At 34.9% G+C, this 13900-nt stretch overlaps 1 protein-coding gene across 21 annotated transcripts in view; it reads left to right on the top strand.

Annotated features, from left to right (window-relative positions):
- The window catches only part of RIMS2 (regulating synaptic membrane exocytosis 2), a 775594-nt gene that overhangs the window by 116516 nt on the left and 645178 nt on the right, over positions 1–13900 (top strand). For 4 of the 21 annotated variants that reach the window (XM_031947102.1, XM_031947103.1, XM_031947099.1 and 1 more), the window contains exons 2-3: positions 10746–10778; positions 11193–11279. The exons of the other annotated variants lie outside the window; for them this stretch is intronic. In XM_031947102.1, the coding sequence (XP_031802962.1) occupies positions 10746–10778; positions 11193–11279 (120 nt within the window). The remainder of the gene's footprint in view (positions 1–10745; positions 10779–11192; positions 11280–13900) is intronic. 21 annotated transcript variants of the gene reach the window in all.

The raw sequence follows: 13900 nt of genomic DNA on the forward strand, positions 1-13900 counted from the left end.
TTTCTCTATTTTATGCAAGTAAACATATAGAAATATAAAATCTTCCCAAGACTAGCTTTGGCCCTATACCATAAATTTTGGTTTATTATCTCATTATTGTCAATTTCTTGGATGAAATTATTGATTGTATCTATGATTCATTTTTTCATCCTTTCATTCTTTAAAAGGATTAGATTATTTAGTTTCCAGTTAATTTTTGGTCCATTTTCCCCTGGCCTTTTATTGCATATATTTTTTATTGCATCATGATCTGAAAAAGATGCACTTCTATTTCTGCCTTTTTGCATTTAATTTTGAGGTTTTTTTTAATGCCCTAGTACATGGTCAATTTTTGTAGAGGTTGCATGTATTGCTGAGAAAAAATTTTTTTTCCAAAGTTTATTTTGCCCAAATATATAGCAATTATCATACCTAACTTTTCTAGAATTCTATTTACCAACTTAATTTCTTTCTTATTTATTTTGTGATTTTATTTATCTAGTTCTGAGAGGCCAAGATTGAGATCCCCCACCAGTAGAGTTTTGCTTTCTAATTCTTCTTGCAGGTCTCTTAATTTCTCTAGGAATTTGGATGCTATACCATTTGGTGTATATATGTTTAGTATTGATATTACTTCATTATTTATAGTATCCTTTGGCAAGACGTAGTTTCCTTCCTTATCTCTTTTAATTAGATCATTTTTTGCTTTTGCTTGATCTGAGATCAGGATCATTATCCCTGCTTTTTTTTTTTTTTTTGCTTTAGCTGAAGCACAAGAGATTCTGCTCTAGCCTTTTACCTTTACTCTGAATGTATAACTCTGCTTTAAATGTGTTTCTTGTAAACAACATATTGTAGGATTCTGGCTCTTAATTCAGTTTGCTATCCATTTCCATTTTATGGGAGAGTTCATTCCATTCACATTCACAGTTAAAATTACTAATTATGTATTTTCTGCCATATTTTTTCCCCCATGTGATGATGGTGTATTTTAAAATCAGCCGGAGTCAGGAATTCAGGTTAGGGGGAAATCTTCAATCTTTATTCTCAGTAGAGATGAAGAAGGATCGGAGGTAGAATGGGATCAGAGGTAAAAGGGAACTGAGTCAAGAAGCCAGCCAGACCAGAAGCCACAAGACCAGCAGTCACCAGAGCAGAACCCAGCCAGCAGTTTCTCTCTGCTTCTCTCTTCCTGCCCTTCTGCCTCCACCCACCAAAATCATCATTTCCTATACAACACATCAAGACTTGCACAGAGAGTGGGTGGGGGCCATTCTTTCTTCAAGCATATATATTAATATAGTCCAATTACTGTTTAGCCTCATGTGCTTGGGACCTCAGTGTATCAAGTCAAACCTCAGCTCATTACACCCCCAAGTTCTTTTCTTTTCTTTTTCCTTTCCCCCTTTCCCTCCTCTTCAGTATCTTGCTTCTGGCTTCTACATGTCTCAAACAGCCTTCCTCTTATACAGCTTTTCTCCTTTTCTTATACTTTTCCCCTTCTACTTCTGTTCTCCCTTCTATTAGCCTCCCCCTTTCCTTTCCATTCCTACTTCCCTATAGGTGAGACAAGTTTCTCTGTGAAGCTAAATATATATGATATTCTCTCTTTGAAGTAAATCTGATGAGAGTAAGATTCACATAATGCTCATCTCCTTCTCTTCTTTCCCTCAATTTTAATAAGTCTTTTTTGGCCTCTTCATGAGATGTGATTTATACCATATTTTAAATCCATTTTCCTTTTCTTCAGTAGAATCTCCTTTCCTCCTCTAGTTTCTTTTTTATATTATCACAATAAAATCAAATTATATCTGTACCATCTAGGTATACTTATAACAGAGATATAGATCTCAAGAATTAAAAATATCATCTTCCCCTATAGGGATATAAACTTTTTAACTTTTAAAAGAAATTGATTTGTTTTCTTTCCATTTTACCTTTTTATGCTTCTTTTGAATTTTGTATTTGAAGATCAAATTTTCTGTTCAGCTCTGGTTTTTTCATCATAAATGAGTGAAATACACCTGTTTCATTAAATGTCCATCTTTTCCTCTGAAAGATAATGCTTAATTTTGCTAGGTAGTTGATTTTTGGCTACAATCCAAGTTCCTTTACCTTTCAGAATATCAAATTTCAGGCTCTTTTGATCCTTTAAAGTGGAAGCTCCTAGATCTTAGGTAATCCTGATTGTGGCTCCTCAATATTTGAATTGTTTCTTTTTGGCTTCTTTCAATATTTCTCCTTGATCTAATAATTCTGAAATTTAACTATTATCTTCCTTGGAGTTTTCATTTTGGGGTCTCTTTTAGGAGGTGATTATTGAATTCTGTCAATAGCTTAATTACCCTCTGGTTCTAAGATCTCACAGATACCAGAGCAGTTTTCCTTGATAATTTCCTGAAAGATGATATTGAGGCTCTTTTTTTTCATCATGGATTTCAGGAAGTACAATAATTCTTAGATTGTCTCTCCTAGTACTGTTTTCCAGGTCAGTTGTTTTTCCAGCGAGGTATTTTACATTTTCTTATATTTTTGATTTTTTTTTTGACTAATTATTAAAGTCTCATTCACTTCCATTTGTTCAATTCTAATTTTTAGTGAATTATTTTCTTCAACTAGCTTTTTATGTCCTTTTGCATTTGGTCAATTCAACTTTTAAATTAGATGTTTTGTTCATTGGATATTTTTCCCCATTTCACAAATTCTGATTTTCAAGGAGTTGCTTTCTTTTTCCATTTTATCAAATCTATTTTGTAAGGAGTCAATGCTTTTTCCATTTCAACAAATCTATTTTGTAAGGGATTACATGATTTTTACATTTCACTAAATCTATTTTTAAGGAATATTCTCCATATAATTTCTGTTTTTCCTTTTCCATATTCTCTGGCAAAGTTCTCATTTCCTTTCCCCATTTTTCTTCTCTTTTAAGATCCTTTTTGAATTCTTCCAAGAGAACTTTGTGAGATGACGACCAAATCATATCACCTTTTGGGGTTTCATTGGGAGATGATTTGCCTTTAGGATCCTCAGGGTTTGAGGTCTATTCTCTCCTTTCTCCACAAAAGCTATCTATGGTCAGAGTTCTTTTTGTTTTTTTGCTCATTGTTTTTAAAAGGTTAAGGTCTGTTTTTAGGGCAAAGTGGAGATTGACACGAGTTTTCTTTACAGGCAACAGCAACTTTAGGCTCCCCTGGATGGGTGCTGACTGACTTCTGGTGCTGGGTGAGCATAGCCAGGCCCTGTGTTATTCTGAGGTTTAGAGACTCACTATTTACCTTTTTTATTTGCATTGGATGTCTCACAAGTAAGCTGCTGATCCCCTGACTTGTAGTCATGACAGAGTAGCCAATGCTGCTTTATTTTGGCTAAGAATCTTCTGTTAGATTCCCTGGCATGCGATACTCTCTTGACTTCCTGCTCTTGGTCATCTTCTCTCCTCTCCCCCTCCCCAATTGGGAGGGGGGTGGCAATCCTCAGTCCAATTGAAACAGACTTTTTCTGAAGTTCTTTCAAATTATCTTCTGGTGCAAATTTTTACATTCCAAATATTTGTGGGTTCTGTCACTCCAAAACAAGTTCTGAGGGATGCCACGAGGAACTTAGATAAAGACCTATGTACTCTGCTCTATCTTGACTCTGCCCACTTTGTCCTTATTTCTCGAAGAGAACTGTGACATCAGGAAGGTGATATAATGACTTGCAAGTGAATTGGATTTAAGTAAAAGAGGACTGTGCAGAGTTGCTAACCTCAGTCTCTCTCTTCTGTAACTATCTCAATGAGCTATGAAAGGATAATTATGATTAAATAGTCACTAATGATGACCATTGGTTAGATATCGAGGTACAAATCTCTTTAGATTTATCCCATGACTGCTGCTAAACATTGTAAGAGAGCTATCATAGAAGAGTTTGGCCCAGGTATTTTTTCTCTGACTCAGGCAGCCTCTCCATGGAGAAATGGTCCATAAGGAAAAACATTCTTTTAATCTGAATTTTCTGAAAATTTGGTAAGTGAACATGCTGCATATGAATAGGTGTGAGAGATACACATTAAAGAATACAATATCAATCATATCAAGAAGTTAGTTGGATTGGATTGGAATGATCAAAGATATTGGGATTATAGTTTGAGAGTTCACTAGATCTAAAGGGACCTCAAAAGCTGTCTAATCCAAATCTTTCATTATATAGATTAAAAAATGAAGGCCAAAGAGTTTAAATAGCTTGCCATTAGAGGTAGGATTTGGACACAGGTGATCTGACTCCGGAGCTAGTGTTCTCTTTTGCACTGAACTCTTTGTTCTGTGTTCTATAGTTTGGGAACTGATTGACTTTATAATGATAACCAAAACCAGTATATCTAACTTTGTCTGTTTCAAAAATTACTTTATCTAGAACATTTTGAGAAAATTCTCTGAACCTTTGAATGTGAGCAAATTTCTTTTCTAAAAGACATGTGTCCTACAGGTAAATGTTGTGAGCTTGTGAAGGCTTGGATATAATTATTTTCATTTCCATTCTTCCATACTTTAGGAGAGAATTTCTAGTCATCATGAAAGATGTTTAAAAATATCCCATCAGCATCAGAGAACATTCCAATTGTAGGAGTCTGTGCTACTGAAATTAATGAGATACTAAAATCATGGGGATTGGATGAAGTGAGCTCATTTTGACAGAGTGCAGCATAAGAGAACAGGTCTTTGTGGTGTGGTAATTTATAGGCTTTTACTCCAGAACCTCTGAGGAGTGAGCCAGATTCAGAGATTGTTTATGGTTTATGTAGGACCATAAATGGAATTAGGTGAGGGTGAAAGTAAAGGTGAGAGACTACTGAGGGATGATTTGCAGGAAAGTGACATAAAGGGTTAATAAGCTGACAAGTGTTGTTGGTTGGTCAATGTCATCTGGTGATTTTTCAGGACAAGATTCTCAATCAGGTAGACATTTGTAGAGGAATTCGATAAAGGGACAGATTGATCTGAGTGGTAGGTGGAATCATAAAATTCAGATAGAAGTTGTCCAGTCCTTTCATGTCAAACGCAAATAGAAATGGGACCCCTGCAGGCTATACATTGATTTGAAAAAAACAAAAAACAAAATTGACACTTTCTATGTTGTATTTCATTTTTATTTTGTTAAATATTTCCCAATTATATTTTAATTTGGTTCCAGAAGCATTTGGAAGTTTTTCAAGCTCTCTGATCAAATCCAACTTTATATTCAGTAAATTAAATTACTTTGGTTATCTCTCTTGGAAGGATCAAAGCTCAAGTGACTGACCTGTTGTTTTACTTTGATTTTGAGTTTTACTGAAAAATATTGTATTATTTTCCTCCTTTGTGCTTATTACTTGCCATGCAGCTCTGTTAATTTAGAGGGGACATAATTATGAGGAAGTGATTCTAATGACAATATTTTCTGGTAATTATCCACACAATGGTTCATGGCTTTGGGAGCTTTTAGGTGATTGATGAAGGTAAGACTAGCTAGCATTTTATAGCACTTTGAGATTTGCAAAGCACTTTATGTATATTATTTCATTTAACTATCCCAATAGCTATGAGGTAGGTGATATCATTATTCACATTTTACAAATGAAGAAACAGGCATGGCAAGGTTAGTTGACTTTCCAAGGTCATAGAGTAAGCATCTGAAGCTTCTTTCTAAAAACAGACAGGAAACACAGTTACCCTTCCAATTTTGAGTTTCCGCAGATGTGTCCCAAACCCAACTATATGTCTTTTCTTCAAGTATTTTTCTTTTCATTTTTTTAACCAAGTATGTTGACCAGACACTGGGGACACAAAGAAAGGCAAAAACAGTCTCTTCCCCCCCAAGACCTTATAATCTAATAGAGGAGATAATGTGCTAACAACAATGTACATTCCATATAAGATATATTCTTTTTTAAAAAATTCAATAGTATTTCATTCTTCCTAATACATGTAAAGATAGTTTTCAACATTCATTTTTGTAAGCCTTTGTGTTTTAAATTTTGATCCCTCCCTTCTTTACCTCCCCCCTCTCAAAGATAGGAAGTAATTAATATAGGTTCAATATGTGCAATTCTTTTTAAAAAATAGTATTTTTTCCTAAAACATGCAAATAAGGTTTCCACATTCACCTTTGCAAAATCTTGTGTTCCCAATATTTCTCCTTCTTTCCCCCTCTTGCCCCTCTGCAAGACAGCAAGCAATTTGATGTGGGTTGAGCATGTGCAATTCTTCTAAACATGTCATGCTGCAGAGGATTTAAAGGGAAAAAATAAATGAGAAAAAAAAACAAGCAAACAACAACAACAAAAAAGGTGAAAATACCATGCTTTGAGCCAATATGTGCAATTCTTTTAAACATATTTCCATATTTGTCATATTTTACAAAAAAGGGGAAAAACCATGAAAAAAAAAGAAACAAACAAAAAAGGTGAAAATACTATGTGTTGATCCATATTCAGATTCCATAATTACCTCTGGATGTGGATGGCATTTTCCATTCCTAAGTCTATGGGAACTGTTTATACAAGATATATTCAAGGTAAATAAAGAGGAAAGACATTAAAGGGGTGGGGTTGAGGAAGGCTTTTTGTAGAAGGTGGTATTTTAGCTGAAGGAACTTGAAAAAAGCCAGAGAAGCGGGAGAAGTAGACGGGAAGGGTGAACCTCCAGGCATGGGGGGCAACCAGTCCACAGGCATGATGTGGGGGAGATGGAGTGTCTTGTGGGAGAAATAGCAACAAGACCAGTGCCCCAGGATTGTTAAATATATGACTGAGAGTAAAGTATAAGAAGACAAATTGAAGTTTTTCTTGGCCATAACAATTCTTCAAAATTCTTTACAAAGTCATGTAAGTGATTTGAGTGCTGCATTTGTTAAGGAAACATCCACATAGAAAACTTAAGGGAGTAAAATTTCAGATAAAGTTGAAAGGCTTGCTAAGGATCAGGAAAAGTCCTTTGCATTGACTAGAAAAGTTGCAAAAGGCAAAGTGGTCAGAGGTCTTTTGGGGCAGCTAGATTTCCTTGTGGAAGAAGTTTGTAAGTAGCTATATGGAAAGACTTCTTAAATGGAGGGTACCTTTCCTACTGTTTGTATTTGAAATCAGAAGCTTATATATTATGTATTTGAGGCAATAAAGGATAAGGCCTGGACCTATAATTTATTTGGAATTCAGTTATTAAATAAACATTTAATAAGTACCATGGTGCCAGATACTATGTTAAATATTGGGGATACAGAAATAGACAAAAGATAGTCCTCCCCTAAAGAAATTCACAATCTAAAGTGGGGAGGGGACTACATGCAAGTAAATATATATAATGTAAGTTATATATCGTATAGGATACATAGGAAATAATTAACAGAGGGAAGGCACTGGATTTAAGAGTGTAAAGTATGGGCTAGCTTCCTGGAAGGCCTCAGGATCAGCCAAAATCAGAATAAGTCAAAGTCCTTGGTCTTTAGGGGGAGAAGTGAAAGAGGCAGGCAAGCTACCATGTGACTTGCCAAAGATATATCCTGGATTCTGGAGTCTGGAGTCTACAGCCTCTCTCCTCTTCATCCTGCCACCAAATGCCTCTCACTTCTCTCCCTCAGCCCTCCAATCCTTGCCTACAATTGTCTTACTACCAAACATTGAGCAAGCATCAATGGTGAGGAGAATATATGCTAATATATATGCTAATAGAGCCATTGTCTCACATTGAATAGGTAGCCTTAAGTGCTCTCTTATCTGATTCAGAGTTTTAGCCCTCTACATAAGAGGGGTTAGGGAAGGTTTTCTCTACAAAATGTGGCTTGAGTTGGGATTCAAAGGAAGCCAGTGAAGTCAATAGTTGGAGGAAAGGAGGAAGTGTGTTCTAGGGGTGGAGGAACAGCTAGGATACTTCCTCTACCAATAAATATTGGCATATTCTTGGCAAATTATATTCTTAGAGAATTGGCAGTAGGAGGTTAAATAACTTGCCTAGGATCACACAGTTATGTACAGATCTTCAACTATGTCCCCTCCCATTCCAAAATAATATTATTATTTAAATTAATTAAAATAAGTTAATTTTACCTTAATACATATTATTAGATGAATAATTTGTCCTTGCTCAGAGATGCATTAGAAATAGGACTTGAACATAATTCTTTCTGACTGCAAAGTTGACCCCCTATTCAATAAGCCATATTGCCCTTTGGATGGGGGAAAGTGAAGATAAACTCAGGATAAGGTCTTGTTGCTTCATATTAGACTTCATGTAGGCTCAAAGCTAAGAATAAAACAATTAGATGCTTACCTTTCCTAGAGCACAAATCGTAAAGTTGGGAATAAAAAACTAAGCTGATTAGAGTTTCATTTTATTTGTTAGGATTTACATAGCAAAGTTATAATTTCTTTATCCAAAATGAATCTATGATTTAATAACTGTGGCTTTTCTATGAAGTTATTTGTGATAGGAAATTGAGATTTATGAGAGGTAGTAGGGTGTATGGGATAGCCAACTTTGAAGTTCTAGTTCTGTTTTTATATTTTTTAGCGGACTGACATGACCTTTCAATATTCTAGGAGACGTTCCATGTATGTTAAAGTTGCAGGTCTGCCAACTCTAAGATACCACTACACACCTGTCAGATTGGCTAAGATGACAGGAAAAAATAATGATGATTGTTGGAGGGGATGTGGGAAAACTGGGACATTGATTCATTGTTGGTGGAGTTGTGAACGAATCCAACCATTTTGGAGAGTAGTTTGGAACTATGCTCAAAAAGTTATCAAACTGTGCATACCCTTTGATCCAGCAGTGTTACTACTGGGATTATATCCCAAAGAGATTATAAAGAAGGGAAAGGGACCTGTATGTGCACGAATGTTTGTGGCAGCCCTTTTTGTAGTGGCTAGAAACTGGAAACTGAATGGATCCATCAGTTGGAGAATGGCTGAATAAATTGTGGTATATGAAAATTATGGAATATTACTGTTCTGTAAGAAATGACCAACAGGATGATTTCAGAAAGGCCTGGAGAGACTTACACGAACTGATGCTAAGTGAAATGAGCAGGACCAGGAGATCATTATATACTTCAACAACAATACTAGATGATGACCAGTTCTGATGGATCAGGCCATCCTCAGCAACGAGATCAACCAAATCATTTCTAATGGAGCAGTAATGAACTGAACTAGCTATACCCAGAAAAAGAACTCTGGGAGATGACTAAAAACCATTACATTGAATTCCCAGTCCCTATATTTATGCACACCTGCATCTTTGATTTCCTTCACAAGCTAATTGTACAATATTTCAGAGTCTGATTCTTTTTGTACAGCAAAATAATGTTTTGGTCATGTATACTTATTGTGTATCTAATTTATATTTTAATATATTTAACATCTACTGGTCATCCTGCCATCTAGGGGAGGGGGTGGGGGGGGGGTAAGAGGTGAAAAATTGGAACAAGAGGTTTGGCAATTGTTAATGCTGTAAAGTTACCCATGTATATATCCTGTAAATTAAAGGCTATTAAATAAAAAAAAAAAAAAAAAAAAAAAAAAAAATAAAAAAATAAAAAAAATAAAGTTGCAGGTCTGCAATGGTGGAAGGAATTTTTACATTAGTTTTTTTTTTACATTAGTAATTAATCTTTCCTGATTAAATCATACAACTGAACCAAAAATAAACTAAATCCATCACAGACCCCCAATTTGTTCCTTTTTATTTTATTATTAATCAGGAGACAAATTTATATGAGAAAGTAAGAAAACCTTTAATTTCAGACATAATATGTTTCTGTCTCATTTATTTACATAGGAAAGAAATAAATGGTGACTCAAAAAACAGTGGATAAATATAATAACATCAGTACATCAAGCACCAACCAAGAAAACATTCTTTATTTAACCTAGTGGATAAGTTTTAGGGAATTTTCTGAGGATCAGAGAGGTGAGATGATTTGCCAAAATCACACTATTAGGTTTAATTTGAACCCAGGTTTTCCTGATTCAGGCACTTTATATAGTGCCTTCCATATTGTAATTTTCCCCAATGCAGTTTTGATATATCACAAGGCATGTAAAAAATTAAATAAGACTTTTTTGGGAGTTTTGAAGTCACAAAGAAAATGCCAAGGCTAACAGACGATACAGAGCCTATGACTAAATAGTTAACTCAAATTTTACAATAAGGTACTGTTAACATTCTGTAAAAGAAAAAGAAAAGAAAAAATATCAGACTACTTCTTTGATATGAAGGGAGGGCCAAAAGACTTTTTGGGATTTTCCAGATCAGTGGGATACCAGGCCCATAATCCCAACAATATGGAAGGTATAATATAAATACCACCTGCCTCTCAGAATTACCTGAAAATTTTTCGAAAGAACCATTTCCCTTCCCCTTCCAAAATTAAAAAAAAAAGTATTTTTACCTTCAATACATATTTATAATTTTTTTTTTTTAGTAGTTAGTATTTTTCATGTGACAGTATTGGTGCAAAGTTAGAAGCAGAGACCTCTAAAGGTATGGACCCTAATGTGTTATAATTTCAGCAATACTTCCATTTTACTGATTTTAAAATCACAGATTAGACAGCTTAATTTTAGATGTGAAATGTAATAGAAGGAATCTCTGGCCTAGTTATCTCTCTGAACTCTTAGGAAGTGACATCATATTTAGAGAATGCTAGATCTTATTTTATTGGTTCAACATTTTGTTAGACAGTAAGTGCGTAGGGAAACCATGGTTTTTAGTGCCACTGCCCTCAGTTCTGCAAACTTATCTTTTTAGGGCCAAAGAAGACCCCAAACCCCAGACGACACAGTAAGTAAAAGTAGAGTGCAGTAGACTGATTTCTCTCCCTCTGTTCCGTTCTGCTTCCTGCCCCTCTGATGGTATTAGCGTAACACTAATACTTGGTAGACTTCAGCTAGCGTGTCATCTGCTGCTTTCCCGACTGGCTTGTAAGATAGCTAGCTGCCTGTAGCTTCTTACTTCATCCACGATAGTGGCTGGATGTCGTTTCTTGCTGCCTGCTTGTGGATTGGTGAAGTGTCAAACCTCTATTTCTCTCTATTCTAATTGGCTGACAGATGGTCGCAGTTCACACTCCCATTGGCTGTAGCTTTCTCCCCGCCTGTCTTTCTCTATCTTTTTGGTTATGATTGGATAAGAAAACATTTGACCACAGTGTTATTGATTTGGTAATTTAGTCACATTATTTGCTTATTTAAACAGGTGGTTTCCCTTTAGTGGGATCACTGAGCTGGTAAATAACGTTCTTCAACCACAGCACAAACAACAAAATGAAAAGGAGCCCCAGACGTAAGTAAGCTGCTGTATGTAGAATAAATATTGTATCAGTATTTATAACACACTGTAGAGTATATTTTTTTCCTAATTACTTGCCCCTTGAATAGAATAACCGCAGGAAGGTTTCCAATTAGAGTGTGACTACCTTTGATTAACGTATGGCCCCTAGAAATTAAAAAAAAAAAAGAAACATAGGATAATAGCATTTCCAAGTTGGAGTGGACCTTAGAGTCTATGGTCTAATTCTTTCTTATTCCGCATGAGGAAACTGAAATTGGGGAAATAATTTACTCAGGGTCATATAGGAAGTATCAGAGTCAGGAAGTGAGTCTGGATTTTCTGACTCCAAATTCAGTTTTCTTTTCTTTGCTCCATGCAACATTTTTTTTAAATGGAAACTTTATGGAAGATATATAAAGACTTAATTTCTCTGAAGTTCCTGTATGAATAGTATAAACAGTACACACTGCTTAAAATATCTCTATTTCCAGTAACATGGTCAAATACTTGTCTTATCCTAAAACTTCAAAAATTGACCAGGCCTTTGATGCTTTAGTGATTTTTCCACTTTCATAGTCAAAAGATTCATAATGTCTTTATGTGAATAATCCCTTCAATGGTTTTTGTGATCTTTTTGAACCTTCATAGATGGTTTTCAAGAGTTGTAGGGTTTTTTTTAAGTCATCTTTTACGAGTCAACATACTCATGATGATCTCTTCTGAATTTATCTAGGTTGTTTCTAGGACAAAGCCTATCCTTGAGCTATAAATGAAGCTTTTTACAACAAAACCTTTAATATTTCATGGCCACCTCCAAGCATAATAGAGCATTGGAGTAGCACTTGGGTTCAATTTAAAAATTCTTAGTAGAACTAAAAAAATATGAAAAACTTGTCATCATGAAAGATTTCTAAAAAATGTTATGTAAGAAGACAAGAACTTGGGCAAAAGACAAGAATTGCTCACCTGCTTGTGCTTATGGTTAAATTTTCACTGGGAGCATATTGTATTCATTGTAAAATAGTCAATAATACAGGTCAGGATTCAATTTATTCTTTTGTTGACTTAAGAAAAGGATGGAAAAGATGTTAATGTAAATAAAACTGAAAAGTGTGTTATGTGTATGTTTTGGGGAAGATCCAATAGCTAACCCTTTACCAGCACACCCCTAAATAAACTATTGTGACCATAATTTACTGGAATGTAAAGTGCAGTACTGAGAAGAAAGAGAAAACTATATTGATGGAGATAATATTGCCACTTCAGAGATTATACAAATTATGGGTCAATGAAGGCTACTGCTAAAAATGCAAATTCTATAATTTAAAGACAACTTTACAAAGAGTTTCTCTCTCTTTGTCTTTTCCCCTAATTAGTGTCAGCGTAACCCCTAATACTGTGAGTTCTTTGAGAGCAGAGACTGACTTTTGTCTTTCTTTGTATTCTCAGGACTTAGCACACTGCCTGGCACATAGTAAGCATTTATTGACTAACTGAACGACTTCTTGTAGGCTCCCTAGCAGCGTATAGAATAATGAGGAAGGTGACCTGGTTACAATGAATGAGGGAAGAATTTCACGGAACCAATATAGAGTATAAACTCCTTGAGGGAATTATTATTTAGTAGTGTCTGACTCTTCATGACTCCCTTTGGGGTTTTCTTGACAAAACTATTGGAATGTTTTACTATTTCCTTCTACAGCTCATTTTTATAGATGAAAGAACTGAGGCAATTAAATTTAAGTGAACTGTCCCAGGATAATATAGAAAGCAAGTGTATTTTGAATTTTAACTTGGGAATATAAATTTTCCTGATTAGAAACCCAGTACTCTATCCACTGCACCACCTACTGTCCTTGAAAGGAGGAGTTGCTTTATCCCCTAGGATACTGCCTTGCACATAATGCTTAAACTTGAACAGAGTTTATTAATTAAAGTGAACTGCAGAAGTTTTCATGGAAGATTTGTTAATGATCCTTTAAGTCTTATGATGATAGAGACTAAAAAAAAGATGGACTCTTATTACTGTTGGAGACCAGAGATGCTTCAGAATTGCAGAAAATAAACCACAGAGCTTTTAAATGACAGAAAACCTGCCATTTTATGTTACTTGGCATTTATTTTATTTTATTTTATTTTTTCATTTATTTAGATTTTAATCAGGTTATATTAGGTTCTACTTAGAACCTAGACTGGGACCCTGGGAAACTTGATTTTTCATGTTATATCTTCATTATAACTTCAAGCCCATTTTTGGATAATGACACTGGACAGGCTTTTCAATAATGTGAGGAAAAAAGATTCTTTATTCTGCTCTATTAGCAGAACAAAAGAGATTTCATTTAGTCTCTCCTCCATGAAGTGTAGGTTAGCTTTTCCAAGAACTTTTGGCTAAAAGAGAAAAAAACCTGGCTATTATATAAAGCGTCATAGCAATATTTTTCTCTATTATGGAATTCTATATTCTGTATTTTATGCATCGTTGGAATGATCATCACCTCAGTCTTTGCAGTCATAGTTGAGATGAAATATTAATTTAACAACTCTCATGATTTATATAGAAGTTTACCAGTGGCAACTTGTCCAGAAGAATGGTGTAAAAGACATCATCAATGTAGTACATGACTGTAAAA

This window comes from Sarcophilus harrisii, chromosome 1 (genome assembly GCF_902635505.1).
Source record: "Sarcophilus harrisii chromosome 1, mSarHar1.11, whole genome shotgun sequence".
NCBI classification, from domain to species: domain Eukaryota; kingdom Metazoa; phylum Chordata; class Mammalia; order Dasyuromorphia; family Dasyuridae; genus Sarcophilus; species Sarcophilus harrisii.